The 15,839-nt window shown below is 38.2% G+C and overlaps 1 protein-coding gene across 1 annotated transcript; it reads right to left on the minus strand.

Annotated features, from left to right (window-relative positions):
• Positions 1-895: 895 nt before the first annotated feature.
• Positions 896-14,215, minus strand: LOC148376568 (ras-related protein Rab-3A-like). The gene is made up of 5 exons (XM_088348632.1): positions 14,103-14,215; positions 10,073-10,297; positions 8,570-8,688; positions 7,945-8,069; positions 896-3,313 (listed from the first exon to the last, which is right to left on the minus strand). Exons 2-5 carry the CDS (start codon positions 10,295-10,297, stop codon positions 3,123-3,125), a joined length of 660 nt encoding a protein of 219 aa, XP_088204758.1. The 5' UTR covers positions 14,103-14,215; the 3' UTR covers positions 896-3,122.
• Between the last annotated feature and the right edge of the window lie 1,624 nt (positions 14,216-15,839).

Raw genomic sequence — 15,839 nt, forward strand, 5'->3', positions numbered from 1 at the left:
AGCAAAACCAAAAATAGAAAGTCTGCTTTTTGTTTGGCAGTTTTTACATCTGGGGTAAAGTAGCTGATTGCCTGCAAAAGATGGTGGTGATATTTAATGTCGTTCTGGCATTGGATAGTGGAATGTCTTTCTGGAAAAAAAATGCAGAGGCAACAAAACCAAAAGTGGGGAGTCTGATTTTTTTGGGTAGTTTTTACATCTACTGTAACTTACCTGACTGCTTGTGAAAGATGGTCATATTTAAACTCTTTACCCCATTTCTTGGGTGGACAGACACACAAATACATAATTATTACAAATAAATGTACGTATATACATTTCTTGGATCCCAAACAAAACCATACGCACCACATTTGCTTTGTTCGCAGGTGATAATCAGGTTAATACCTAAATAGATGACATAAGTGCAATGTATTACTTTTTTTAAAGCACCCCCCCATTTATTTAGGTATTTATCTTGTCATGTATTTTGATTCAACAAATATTCAAATGAGGAAGCATCTCAGTTAGCTGATACTTTCTGTAAAGAACGAATTGACTACCACACAGATCAAGCAAAAGGTAAAAAGCTAAGCCAGTTTGACTTGCCCCCAAATTTCAATAAACATTTTTAAAGTCAAAATACATGACAAAGTATATACAAAAAAATGACAAAACGCAGATATACTAATAAATCCCATTGATGTAATCTATGTTCTACGTTGATTTTGTGTCATTTCCCCCCCCCCCCCCACTTATTTCTAGGTCTTACAGGACAACTATGGAAACTGAAGAAAATAAACATTGCACCCTGACCGCCCTCTATTGGCCGATAGAGGAACGTACTCACGTCACAGACGAATATTGATGAAATTACTGCCTAGATTTGAGAATAATTGCAGCACTTGAACACCAATCAGCTGCTAGCATTTATTTGATCCCTCATTTGAGCAATTCCAGCATCACAACATTACAGCACGATGTACACAACTAGAACCAGACGGGCAGAAAACAGATATTTACAAATGGTGACAGCCTGTCATTGACAGGGTGGATGTTCTTTACAGCCAAAGCAGAAATAATTACCGAGTTGACTTTGATTTCAGGATTAACATTTTTGGTTGTATGCCAGTGCAAAACAAACCTGTACTTATTTTTTTTTTAAACTGGATTCTTCTCTAAAGAGCTAAGAACAAATAGTTTCGGCCAAACTCACATTCCGGGGCAAGCGTGGAACCCATCAGCAGGCCCGCGTCAAGATATTGAGGTGGGGAGTAGATAAAAACGCGACCTCTTATTGCTCCGAGAGAACAGGCTGCGGTTACACTGGCATGTCAAGTTACATAACCTACGTGGAAAAGACAACTAAGCTGCTCACCAAACGCCTGGAATGTTTTACTCTTCTTGTAAACACAGACATGTTTAGAAAAATAAAAGAATCTAGGACGAAAGAGATGCAGATCAGAACACAACATGACAGGAAGAATACCATGGAAAATAAATAGTTATAAATAATACAAAAGCTTCATAAAAGTGTCACCTTATCCTTACATGCCTCAACGCATCAGTGAACGATAAACACACACACGAGCAAACCGACTCCATTCAAGTTTTGACATTGAACATGCTAAAAAATAAAATCCCCAAAATAGAAAGTTGGACGCTGATAGCGGGTCCATTGTGAAGGAAAACAAATAAGTTAACTCCTGACTTGGGTCAAATGTCCCAGCCGTTAACCAGCATCACCAACAACATGCACTCCAAAGCACAGGAAGGAAACCATTTAAAATACCGTAATCATATCTCACATTAATATATATTTATATTTACTTCTATACCTTCCACTTTCTCTTCAGCAACCTGCTGACATCAAACTTCTTATTTTAAGTCATCAAGAAGTGTCACCCAAGCCCAACTCTTGTAATTAGCTGTAGCATATAGAGTAGGGATGAGCTGGCTACATAATCCAGTTCTCTCAATAAATCTTTAAGGATATACTACATTAAATTCTTTTACAACACTTATTTACAGTAACCTTTCAAAATATTTTTTGTATCGATATTGAAACGAAGATTCATATGCTCGATTATCTCGCATCAGACACCAAGCCCATGTCACTTTGTGTGGAATTAAAGCAAACATCAACATTTTTAGAAGAGCAAACTAAATCAGCATTAAGAGGCTGCAGCACACTACAAGCATGTTTTTCATTTTCGTGTTAAAAGCTCACACTGCAAAAGAAAAACCATAAGCGATATCTGACGATTGATTTGATTATCAATATCTCCCTTTAAATTCAAGTTTATTCGTTATGAAGTTTCAATATTAAAGAACCACTGCTACCAACTTTGAAGTTAATTCTAGAGAAGGGGTGTCCAAGATTTGAAAAATAAAAAAGTACATATGCAGAGGCCATTTATTTTTTTTCTAACACTTTACACACTAAAACCCCCGTTTCTCACAATTTAAAAATTTTGATATAGTCAAAGACCACCCGGAAAAAAAAAAATCCACCCTGAAGTGAACTGCACCTAAAAATCCGCCCTTACCCAGAACCAAAAGAATCAGTTGAAAGCACTTCAAACCAAATACTTTGGAATTATTCAAGTGGTATTTTTACATTTTGACCATGACACTGAATTGTAAACATTTTAGCTTTTAAAAATGATTTGTTTTATGAAGATAAATACAGCACGGTGTGGTTATAAATAGCTTGAAAAAGGCTTTTACAGTGCACAAAACACATTTTTTCAGTGGCTCTGAAGAATACTTAACAGGCTGCAAGTGGTCCCTGGACACCCCTGTTCTAGCTAGCCTGCAGTTACAACAAACTGTCATGTTGTTTTGAAATTATCGGGACGTGGAAATGTTTGCATGTTAAAGAGATCCCATTTCGTGACTCAATTAGCAGTATGCTGGGTGGATGATATAGATTGAAAAGAGCAAATCTTTGGGAATTGACCGTTAGTGACGAGGATGTGGGGTTGATGATCTCATCAGCTAACTCCCGCTTGAGTGAGGAAATTCATTCCGTGCAGCATTATGTGACATCAAATGATACCAACAATGAAAAAAAAGGGTTTGTGTATGCTTTCCTGTAAAGGAGGTGTAGTGTGTTTCAACAGAAATGTGTTTGAGTGTGTTCAGCAAGCACAGTCCTGATGGGACCTTTGCGGCTGCTCGGTGAGTTGGGGCCCTTGTTTGGTGCCGGTGACGGTAGGGTCATTGTTGTCCAGGGTCTCGGACATCCTCTCGCAGATGATGTCCACAAGTCGCTCGAAGGTCTGCTTCACGTTGATGTTGTCTTTGGCGCTGGCCTCGAAGTGCTCGAAACCTGTTGGCCAACAGGGGGAGGCAGAGACACGACAGTTAAGTTTTTAAACATCCGGGTGGATTGCTTAGGGGTAAATGAGAGTGAAAAGCTGGCACAAAACAAAATAAAGGAATGAAAGTAAAATGATACTTTTAAAAATGTTTTAAAAGTTAGGGTGAATCGTTTGAGGTGTGCGTAAAAAGTTGAAAGTTGAATCTTTTCTCTATTAACTATAAATTAACAATGCCCAACTCAGTTCAAAGATCCTTCATAGTTTATATCCACCACTCTTATCTGCTTTCATCTAACTTTTAGCAACACTGTTAGAAAACGCGCAATACAATAGGTGGACGGAAAAAGGGGAGCAAATAGGGGACAGCTGTTGAAGAGGGACTTTATGCTTGTCAGTGCAGATTATTTTGTCCATGTAGTATGGAAATGGTAAAAGGTCTGTATCACATACAGCTCTATCGCTGGCCTAAAACTCCCAAACGATGAAAAAAAGAAGAGTTTATTTGAGCCGGTTTCACAAATGCACGTATTTTATTTATTTTCATTTCACGTTATACTTTTATACTTTTTTTTTTGTTTTCTGATGCAACATCCATTGCAGCCTGGTCATCCTGGAAAAGGGATTACCTCATCTCATCTCATTAGCCGTACCGCTTATCCTAATTAGGGTCGCGGGGGGGCTGGAGCCCATCCCAGCCATCTTCGGGCAGTGGGCAGGGGACACCGTGAACTGGTTGCCAGCCAATCGCAGGGCACACTGGGACAGACGACTCATTCGCTCATTCACACCTAGGGACAATTTGGACCGGCCAATTCACCTGAAATGCATGTTTTTGGAATGTGGGAGGAAACCGGAGTGCCCGGAGGAAACCCACGCAAGCACGGGGAGAACATACAAACTCCGCACAGAAAGTCTGGAGCTGGATTTGAACCCACGACAGGTTCCCATGACATGAACTGTGCCGCACAAGCGCTAACCACTGCGCCGCCGTGCTGCAGGGATTACCTAATGCTGAATTTTTTTTTAGATGTTCCTTGCCCTCATGTATGTTTTAGATCAGGGGATGGTGTCAATAATAGTTGTGTCTGCACAGCCCTTTGGAACTCTTTGGGGCTATACAAATAAACATGACTTGATTAAAAAGCTGACTGGTGCTGCAATCATGACTTAAGCCACGAGATGGCAGAAGAGAGAAAGTTTTCAAATTCCGGGCAGCACCTTTAAGTATGTGTTCACAATGGCCAACCAAGTTCTAAGAGTCTTAATATTTGTTTCCCCTGCTCTATCCGCTTTTATATTACTTAAAGCAAAGCTGATAGGGGAGGAACACATTAGGTACGAGCTACTGGAGAATGGGGGTCGCTGCCTAGTGACTTCATGTTCGACCCAACCTTTTTTTGGTTTATATTTGTCAGTGTAACATGAAAATTGAGACAGTAAGAAAAAGTCCAAACAGCAAACCAAACCCCGAAAAAGTAATACTTTGTTTGAGCGTGTTTAGGAAATGAACACACTTGCACGCGTAACATAAGGAAAAATTATTGCAAAATATAAAAATGGTGTCTGCCATCGAACAAACGCTCAAAAAGGTACAGTAAAAGGTTCAAATGTTTATACCTTTATTTTATACAGATTTTGGGTAGATGATGTTCAAGTTTTTGACGTACACGTCTTATTCACATTTTGGGTATTTCGGAATGCGTTGGAACATACTAAATAAATAATCCTTACTGGAAAAAATGTTTTGGTACTCAAACACCGATTCTAAATGAATCATGGTCTAGTACATCGGCATCGCTGTGTATTTTAAAAAAATTAAATCATCCTTACTTGGGACCTAGAATTTAGTTCTTACAGTCTTCCAACAAGATTTCACAAACACTCTGGTATACAAGAAAGTGGTCATTTGTTTTAAAGTAGTAGTATAAAGGGATGCATGTAAGCAGAGAATCAGATCTTGGTATATTCAGTTAGAGCCTTGGATATATTCTTTACCACATTTGCAGGTACATGCTCATTTTATTGCATTATTATTTTTCTTCAAAATCTACAGTGCAGGGGACGCGCAGTTTGTTACAAAAAAAGTGTGACAATCACAGCTATGGCTGAAAGTAAATGTGTGTTTTCCAGGAAGCCACAAATCACTGAATTTTAACAACCCCAACAGGTGTTGCGCCAAAGTACTTACCCCCATAAAAAGCATGGGGTCTTAAAACTTTCCCAGCAGAAAAGTGGAGCTTTATTTGAAAAGTACTTGACATTTAAAAATCTGGAGCAAATCCAAAAGCAAAATAATAACAGTACTTCTTCTGTGTAAATACACAAGTGGTACAGCTACATTCGGGTCTTAGAACGCACCATTGAGAAACATAAATGTATGCCTTTTGCTCGGTAAATATTCATATCCTTGTTTGATTAAAAAAAAGGATTTTGACACATCACCTGTTTTTTCACATTAGAAAAGCTTGAGTGAAAATCTAATTTTTGGGTTATTTTCAGAAAAAAATGCTCTGATCTTACATTCAACTTTTTGCTCATCACAAAAAATAAAATAAACACATTAAGATGGATTCACCCGAATCAACAGACGTTTACTCCACATGATGAAAATTGCAACAATCAAAGGGACTGATTTATTTATTTCCTCTTACTATCACAATCACTCTCTTTAGGACTGACGGTGTGTCTGGGTGTAAGATTGAGAAAAGCAACATGGATTTTATAACCACTATTAGGTAAGCTTAATAGGACTCAATTTTAAATGATAAAAAAAAGGGGCTGATCACAAACATAAAGCGATCCAACGACACCATGTAGAGAAGTCAACCCTTAAAAGAAGTTTAATAAGGCACAGAAATGTTTTTGTTATTTATCTGAGGATTGCCGCTAGGTGCATTGCTTTTGAACATACTGTACCATTGCAAAATGGGAGTAAGTGCTTTTATTTTCTTTTTCATAATGACTTGATAAAATGTGGGCATAGGATGAAGATTGGGGAACCCTGCTACAGTTTGTCACAAAAGTGAGAACACCCCTCACTTTTCTGCAGATATTTCATCGTTATGTTTAATTAAACAACATTAAAAAAACATCGCTTTGACACAATAAAAAGTAGTCTGTGTAAAGCTTACAAAGCAGCGTAAATGTATTTTCCTCCTCAAAAAACTCAAAATATACCCATTAGTTGCTAAACTCCTGGTAACAAAAGTGAGTAGAACCTAAAGTAAAAGTTCCTTAAGTTCCATATTTTGTGTGCCCCCATTATTTTTCAGAACCACTTTAATTCTCCTGCCTCACAAATTGCCACTGGAATGCTCTTCCACTCCTCCGCGACGACATGACTGAGTTAGGGGCTATTCAAAATCTTGGGCTTTTCCACCTTCTGCTTGAGTATTCTCCAAGTATGTTCTATTGGATTTTGATCTGGAGATATGCTTGGCCAGTTCATCCCCTTTACCCTTAGCCTCTTTGAAAAAGGCATGGTCATCTTATAAGTGTATTTGGGGTCATTGTCAGGCTGGAACATTGCCCTGCGACCCAGTTTCTGGATGGAGGGGATCATTATTTGCTCCAGTTTTTAACGGTACATCCTTGAGTTTGTGTTTCCCCTAATAAAATGCAACTCCTCAAATCCAGTTGCACTCATGCAGCCCCAAACATTCCCAACACCATGCTTGACTTTAGGCAAAACACAAACATGTTTGTACTCCTCTCCTGGGTTGCCGCCACACGTGCTTCACACCATCTAAGCCAAATAAAACAATCTTTGTATCATCAGACCAGAAGCTAACTTTCCAGTAAACCATGGCCTTTGTTGTTAGACTTCCATTATTTGTATCAAAGCAATGTGTGCAGAAATGTGAGAGGTGTACTTACTTTTGTGATATACTGTATAATAGGAAGTAAAAAATAAAAACTTTCTATGTGGCCCTGCTGTTCCAGACAACGCATATTGTTAGTATGAAGTATTAAAATGAAAAATCCACACACGTTTATCATTTTCAGGGGAGGCCACTTGACCATTTGCTGTTGATCAAGGGACAGGACAGTGCTAAAAAGGTTCAAGTATACCCAGGGTTAGGTCTCATGACCATTTCAAAGATTAGTGACAAACTTAGCTTTCCTGTATCCTTTAAAAAAAATCTCTGTTGATCTGAAATTTGAAGCAATGCAACGCCGCCATCTACAGGAATCTGTAAGTCCTAAATGGTTTATAACTTCAAATTTCACTGAAAAAATATTGTAAGCATTAACAAGCTTATTTGATGAATACATACTGTATGTTGATGGTTTGAACATTTCTATCCGAAGCAAGAAAACCATAAAATACAAACTGAACCAAGATGGGTTATAAATAATTCGAGAACCCAGCGATCTAGGCGGTAAAGGGTTCCGTGAACCGAGATTTGAGGTCTAAAACTGATTTATGGATTTAGCAAAGATGTAAATCATCCTTAGGTAATATTTATAACAAAAAAAGAGGCAATGTCTTGGGTTAACAATGTAAAGATGGCCCACACCAGACGTTATGGCCAAGTACTAAATTTGATTTAGTGTGTACTGCAAAGAGAAATATAGACAGAATACAGAGCATGTAAATAGATTTAAGTGCCCTTGATTTATAGACTACTCCACTCACCAAGTTGTTCTGACAGTTGCCGACCCCTCTCTGTGGCCACCACCCGCTCATCTTCCATATCAACTTTGTTTCCCACCAGGAGCACCTGAGCATTGTCCCACGAGTATGTCTTGATCTGTGTGGACCTGGGAGTGCAAGAGGTGTAAAAAATTATGTTGGAAATCATTTTGAATAAAGTCATTTTTTCAATATCAAGTCTTAAAGTTTTTGAAAAAGACGCAATATTGTTCATGTCTTAAATCAAGTCAAATTTATTCATATAGCCCTTAATCACAAAAATGTCTCAAAGGACTGCACAGGATTACAATTTAATGTTGAAATCTATTAAGATATGGTTCTAAATACAAATGGGAGAAAGATATATTTGTTGCCCAGTAGTAACACTTGATTGATTAGTTTGTGCAGCTGTACCAAATGACAAACCAAGTAACATATCTACAAGGCAACCAGACGGGTTTTAAACAAACATTGGACTGTTTTATCTCAAGTCAATGAATGCTAAAATAAACCATTACTGTCTGTTAAATTCACCGGTTTCCTGATTATTTTAGTGTTTTTTTGCAGTGTTTGAAAAAAAATTCTCAAAGGTTGTCATGGCAACAAAAACTAGTTATTTTCTTCTCACCAGTCTTGCACGGCGTTGAAGGACTCCTCATTAGTGATGTCATACATGAGGATGAATCCCATGGCCCCTCTGTAGTAGGCAGTAGTGATGGTCCGGTAGCGCTCCTGGCCGGCTGTGTCCTGCATCAACATGAATGGGGACACAAGAAAAGCATATAAAATTACTTTGGTTACATGACCAATTAAAATGGGTAATCTGAAAGGGAAAAAACAACAATATTTTAAACTGCTGTCAGCAGCAGGGTTGTCATTGCAAGTTGGACTTTGATTTAGATTGCATTACCAGAATTACCAAATACTCAATGAATGAATAAAGACAAATAAACATTGATTTTCCATTGTCAAACAATATTGTGCAATGTGCATGTAAGGTTTTGTCCATGGGGGCCACAATCATTATGTTGTTGAGGTTTTTGAGTTTTTCCTTGCCATCATGTTGGTTTCAGATCAGGGGATGGTGTAGTAATAGTCTGAAATGATAGACTGTGCAATAACCTGTGCACCCCTTTGAGACTCTTTGTGATTAAGGGCTATACAAATAAAAATGACTTGAGTATCTACATCTTTAAATTTGTCTAAAGGCTTCTGAGGGTCAAGAGATTTTTCAAGGGGATTACGATCGGCAATTGAATTACAATTGTGAATGGGAGAAGAGAAAAGTACAAATTGATTTGCATACTTGACAAGTTTAGAAAGGGGCATCGGCGACTAGACAAGAAGAAAATTGGAGGTTAATTAACAACAAAGACTAAAAAAAAAACAACACGTTGTCATCTGATCCTGGGGTTTTACTTGCATCTTCATATCCAGACATTGTAAACTACTTACCTGTCCTAGTATGATGACCGTTGACTTTACTTTTCTCACCCGGCCATTTAGGAAAAATAGTCATATGCTTGAAGGCTTTAATAAGGTTGAAACTTGGCAAAGGTACATGGTATATAAGTATCTTGTAGTTTACCATGTCCAGGTATTAAATTGCAGGTAAAACGCCTGGATTCGATGACAACTTATCGTACTTACGGGTCCAAGTTGTTAATTACCCTCAACTTTTCCTCGTATCTAGTCTTTAAACCCCCTTCTAAACCAGTGAATTACATAGATCGATCTGTATCTTCTTTCAATGACGCATGTAATCCAATATTGCAGCCGCTGAAAGTCACCTGACCTTCGGCTACCTCAATAGTTTTGTTGAGAGGTATTTTTTTTCTTTTCAAAGTCTCACAGTTTAAGGAGAAGACTGCAGTGGACTATAAACAGAACATAATACTCCATGAAAAAAGGACGTTTCATATGTGAACGAAACGCCTTATGGAAATTTTCCACAATATATTCAGTTTTGTGTTTATTTTTCATAGCAAACATTTTCCTTTTCGCTCAACAGTTTTTAAATGTTGACAAAATGCATTAGAGAAAGCGAACCACTGAACCACAAAAATTAGCTTGCACAGTTTAACTGAGGCAGAACCCGAAATGGTCCCAAAATATGCTTTCACTGTCTCACCCAGATCTGCAGCTTTATCCTCTTGTCGTTCCTGTAGATAGTCTTGACTTTGAAGTCGATGCCCACCGTGCTGACAAAGGCGGGCGTGAAAGAGTCGTCTGCGTAGCGGAACAGAAAAGAAGTCTTGCCGACACTGCTGTTGCCGATGATGAGGATTTTAAACATGTAGTCAAAGTTCTGATCCGATGACTCCTTCTGTCCATATGTGGCATTTGCAGACGCCATCTGAAGTGCAAAAAAATAAAAACATTCGGTGAGGAGGGAGTTGCTTGAACAAGCAGCATTCTCTTATGTACAAAAGGAGGATCACTACATTATTGAGAGACAATCCCATAAAAATGGAAAAACTGTTTTACTAAGTTGTTATTGCTTTCTTCTTGAGAGTATAAGTGAGTAAATACTCACCATCCATATTGCGTAACACATAGTGGAAGTCCGAAAGGACACTATGAAAGCCATAACAAGAAGGAATGCAGATATCCTTATGAAGTATTGAAAATTGGTAGTGAATATCAAGGCTAATACTTTTGATTTCATTTTCTTTAAACAAACGCAAGCATTGCGAAATGGAAAAAAATAAGGTGGCAAAGCTGTTAGGTGGTTAGCCCGCAGCGCCACAGTGCGGAGGTCCAGGGTTCAATTCCAGCTACCTCCCCTACTCAGAAAACATGCATGGCAGGTTGATTTGTGTGTCCAAATTGAGCATCTGAATCAATGTATGTGTCTCTGTGCTACTGGCCGTGCAACCAGTTCAGGGTGTGCCATGCCCACTACCCAAACACAGCTGAAAGGGGCTCCAGCACCCCTGCAGCCCTAGTGAAGATCAGCGGTGCAGAACATGGATGTCTTGATGGATTGATTTAAACCAATAATCATTTTATTGTAAAATACCTAAGGGGGGAAAAAATGGAAGAATTTTATTTTGGTAATTACACTTGGCCCATAGGGTTTCAGAAAATAGGAGTCATACTGGTTTTGAGCCCAAACATGGGGTAAGTGCAGATATCTTACTAAAGAAGTTATTTTTGAATGATCCAATGTTGCCTTCAATAACTGATTATATTGAATAGAAGCCTGAAATGTGAAATTCAAGGGGGCTGAATATATTTACAAGGTACTGTAATATCCAATACAATAATTTTTCGACTACAAATAGAATACAATCGAATTGCCTTTATTGTCATAAGAATTTGGTTTGGATCGTTACCAGTGAGAATAGGTTAACCACTGAATAAAAGCCTTAAAGGAAAAAAAGAAAAACAAGATCAAAGAATATTGGGATAGACAGGCAACATTCACAAGGTAGTGCTTGTAGACTGGCTTTAGTTATGAGTGACTCATAAAAAAGATGCAATTAATCATACTGCAATGATATGAAGGAGCGGGTTTCCAAAATAAGAGTAGAAAACGGATCCTATCAAAGTTTTTCAGCTTTAATGGGTGAATAGTTGTTGATTATTTGATTACTTATGTAACGGGTGTAATAATAACTTTTGTTTTATTGAAATTCCTGCTGAAATATGTTGTATCGTTTCTGTATAAGTGTCCAGCAATGATGAATCCAACGGTGCCACCTGCTGGTATGTGGTAAGGTTTGGTTTGGCTTTAGACTTTGCGAAAGGAAGGTGGGGTTTTTTGGCAATCTACAACTAGCTGCCAACGATAAGACACGATCTTTTGGTGCTCCGCAAAAAGTTAATTTTAAACATTGAAACCACAGCTGACAAATCTCTCAACATGCACAGTAATGTGATTGATGATGTCAAGCTGTTTGGATTTATTTTTGTTTTGATTCTGTCGACTTTTGCATATTGTGCTAAAATGCTAATTACCCTTATAGAGATTAAAGCCAGCAGAGAAGCTTACCACGTGTGTTGTGTGACTCATTCATTTGCAGGTAAACTGTACCTGTTTTTATACTCATTGTTATTATTTCTATTTTTTTATACATACAAAAAGGATGATGATGGTTGAAATTCAGACTAAAAAAAATATGCTGAATTCATCGTAAACGTTAAAAAAAAACAACTATACGATCTCTTGTTAAAAGTTTCTTGTTAAAATGGATGTAAAAATGTATTGTGATGTTTGATATTCTAAAATGTATTTTATGTAAACTGGGTTTCCTCCCACATTCCAAAGACATGCATTTCAGGTGGATTGGCCGGTCCAAATTGTCCCTAGGTGTGAATGAGCGTGTTGTCTGTCCCTGTGTGCCCTGCGATTGGCTGGCAACCAGTTCAGGGTGTCCCCTGCCCACTGCCCGATGATTGCTGGGATGGGCTCCAGCACCCCCGCGACCCTACTGAGGATAAACGGTGCAGCTAATAAGATGAGATGAAAAGAAAGCTCTTTGATAGGTTTTGGGTAGTCTACAACGAGCTGCCAACGAGATCAAAGCCAGCAGAGAAGCCTACCACGTGTTGTGCTGTGACTCATTCATTTGCAGCAACGATAATAAAAACCTCATCATCCAGTCCAGCGTGAATGTGGATCTTTGGTGGGACAGGTACACCGCGGTTACACTTATTGCAACACTTGAATTCTCAAAGACAGGTTCTTTAGAGTGGGAGAATATATGCAAATAGCCACAAGGTTAGTATAGATTACACATTCTTGTTGTACATTGAAACCGTTCCAATATGCTGCACTCTTAAATAAGTTGTAAGTATGTGTAACCCATGTATAATATGTATTTGCAACTGTATATTTTTGTAATGTATTTATTTGAGACACTTATTCTGATATGTTTTGCGAATTAAAAAAGAGGGGCGGAGCAAACGAGGGCTGACGGGAAGTGGGGTAAAGTTGAGTGAGACCTGTTGTCGCAGCGGACAATAGTGGATATATATTTCTCCCACCCTTACCTTTGGAAATATAGACTTTTTTCCCTTGGGTTAGTTTCAACGGGTACCCGGACTCTGCAGGTCTGCATCAAACGTTAAGTACCGGTATCATTTTCTATTCATTTTGCCGGCTGTAGTTTTTGGACTGCGTACTTCGACTTTGGCCTGGACGGATCTATTGACACTAACAAAGATGTTATATAACGAAATTGTGAATATGCTTGATTGCTATTAAGTTTTTCGAGAAGGGTTGTTCAAACCTCACATTGTGTTTGCTGTTAAACGTCATATTGAAATATAATATTGTGAATGTGCTTGATTGCTGTTGAGATTGTCAACAGGGGTTATTCAGACCTCACACTGTTTGTTTTCTGTTATTAGTGTCAATAAATGTGTTCAAACCATATTCAGTTACAATCGCGAGACTCAAGGCCTGGTTTGGGCTAATTTTGTGATTGTGTTACATGTATTAATGCAGGCGCATGCGGCTTATATACAGGTGCGGCTTGTGTAAGTACAAAATCGGTTATCCTCTTAAAATGTGGTGGGTGCGGCTTATAATCAGGTGCACTCTAGAGTCCGGAATTAATGGTAACCAAATTTGCTTTTTAAAACCCCTTTCTCCGCAGGTTGATGTGTTTGCGAGCACAAGAGTTGCAAAACGGAAGTAGCGAGGCTTAGCCAGGCTAAGCATCAGATCAACGGGATGACAAGGGAGGATAGCTCCACGCTGACAAACATATGCTTCATGTCTCGTCCCCCCCAGACCCAAAACAGGGGGAGGGGAGACATAGCAGGGTGACAAAAAACAACCATCACATTAACATTATGACTGATGAGTTTTCACACCTGAGCTGTCAACGTTAGCGCGCTAGTAAAACGTCACCGTGAAAAAATTACCACCAGGGGGGTCGTTACAGTCGACCAACATATATAGGAAACAATTATTAACGTGTATCTTAGGTTAAAAGGAGAAATAATAACCATAACACAGTTTCGGGTTACCATTTTCAGTGACAGTAGGCGTTAGCTAAGCATCCTTAGCTATGTCAAATGAAGGTTACTCTTCCTTATTCACGGCGACGAAAATCTGTCAAAACCACACACGCCAGCTCGCCATAGACTACTATTACTAAGAGGAATTAATTCTCGGTAGGTTAAGAACATATTATGTTATATTTTACCGTGAAATGCTGTTTTTATGATCGGCTTCGCTGCAGTCGTTAGCCCGGAGCCTGCCCAGCTTTGCACCTGCAGTAGCGCGTGTGCCTCTTGATTGACAGGCCGGGCCTTGGTGGGTGTGGCCAAAGGATGTTAAGAATGACTGGCAGGAAAAAGTACCAATCAGAGAAGGGGGAGGGGCTGACTAATTCGCTTGGAAAACTAAATGTTTTTCTTAAAAAGTATCGTTTTTGTTGTTTTTTTTAAAGGAACTGTGTGTATTATTTGACCACGAGTTCATTGCTGCATTGTGGTCATCCATGAAAAATGAGTGCTAGAAGCACACGGATAAATACAAACTATGGATACTCTAAGAGTGACCAAACCGCAAATAAAAAAACACAAACATAAAATAAACTGCAAAATTTTTCTTAATAGTTATTTTTTCCATTATTTAAATCAATAAAGATCTAAAGGCGTTAGATAATACATTGTCCCTTTAACTAAAGTTACAGACCATACTTGTAGGCAGGGTTGGGTAGGGTTACTTTAACTGGATTACTTTCAATTACTTTTGGATTGCTCCAATACCAAATATGCTAATAAAAGACAAAGGAAAGTAAATATGAATAAAATGATGACTCACAACACGTGGCAAGCTTTCTCTCCTGGCTTTGTTCTCTTTGATCTCCGGCAAAACGAACATAAAATGCGACAGAAACAAAATGAAAATAAATCCAAACAGCTTGCCAACATCATTTTTGCCGTTCCATGTATTCCGTTACTCCCCAAGCCTGCACAAAATTTGGTCATTTTATTCATATTTAGTTTCTTTTGTCTTTTATTAGCATATTTGGTATTGGAGTAATCCAAAAGTAATTGAAAATAATCCAGTTAGAGTAACCCTACCCAACCCTGCTTGTAGGTAACTACTCAAGTCGTAATGGTATCAACCTGGATCCATATCGAAATGTATCCGTTTGGTTCAAGTGTAACTTTGAAAATAAAAACTACTCAAAATGTATTTTTACAGCACTTTCCAGAGACAGAAATACAACTCAAAGTGCTGTATAAAACATTCAATGTTCAAAAGGATTTAAATATATTTCCATTTTTTAAATAATGTTGTTTTTTAAATCTCCAACACCCGAGCTAGCTTTCTTTAAAATATCGAGAATTTAATGACATTTTGTAGCTTCTTGTGTAAGACAGCCGTTAGAGGGCGACTTGAAAAGGCAAAATAATCCATCAATCCATCCATTATTTGCGCATCTTATCCTCAGTAGGGTCAAAGAATGCTGGAGCCCATCTCAGCTATCTCCGGGCAGTGGGCAGGGGACACCCTGAACTGCTTGAGCCAAAATAATATTTATTCTTTTCAATAAAATTATAGATTAAGATATAGATGTATGGGTATAGATATATTTCAATGTTATGTGCCTCCTAACATAGAACCAATACCAATAATAATAGCCTGAAACGCCTAAATGTAATACTTAAAAAGTATGATTTTTTCTTTTTAAACAAATTATAGACTGTGATAGACAATATTATACACTATAAAAACCTAAATTTCATTTTTTAAATAACAATATCAGTGTCTGAAACTCATGACAAAAGGTTAGCGGGCACCATAAAGTTGCCTTCCCCATTTTTTACAATTTGAAACACAAAAAGACGAATAACCAGAAAAAAAAACATTGTGCAAAGTATTAAGGATTGATAATCAGAATATATAACAGAACAACACTTTAAAATTA

The sequence above is a fragment of the Urocampus carinirostris genome, chromosome 1 (assembly GCF_059441175.1).
Source record: "Urocampus carinirostris isolate Australia breed hairy pipefish chromosome 1, RoL_Ucar_1.0, whole genome shotgun sequence".
Classification (NCBI taxonomy): Eukaryota; Metazoa; Chordata; class Actinopteri; order Syngnathiformes; family Syngnathidae; genus Urocampus; species Urocampus carinirostris.

Bases quoted from the DNA above. Each gene is read 5' to 3' on its own strand.
- LOC148376568 (XM_088348632.1), bottom strand. From the start codon at position 10,297: ATGGCGTCTGCAAATGCCACATATGGACAGAAGGAGTCATCGGATCAG. The intron at 8,070-8,569 runs GTGAGAAGAAAA...TTGCACTCCCAG, and splicing joins TTCAACGCCGTGCAAGACTG to GTCCACACAGATCAAGACAT. The intron at 3,314-7,944 runs GTGAGTGGAGTA...GTTGGCCAACAG, and splicing joins GCAACTGTCAGAACAACTTG to GTTTCGAGCACTTCGAGGCC.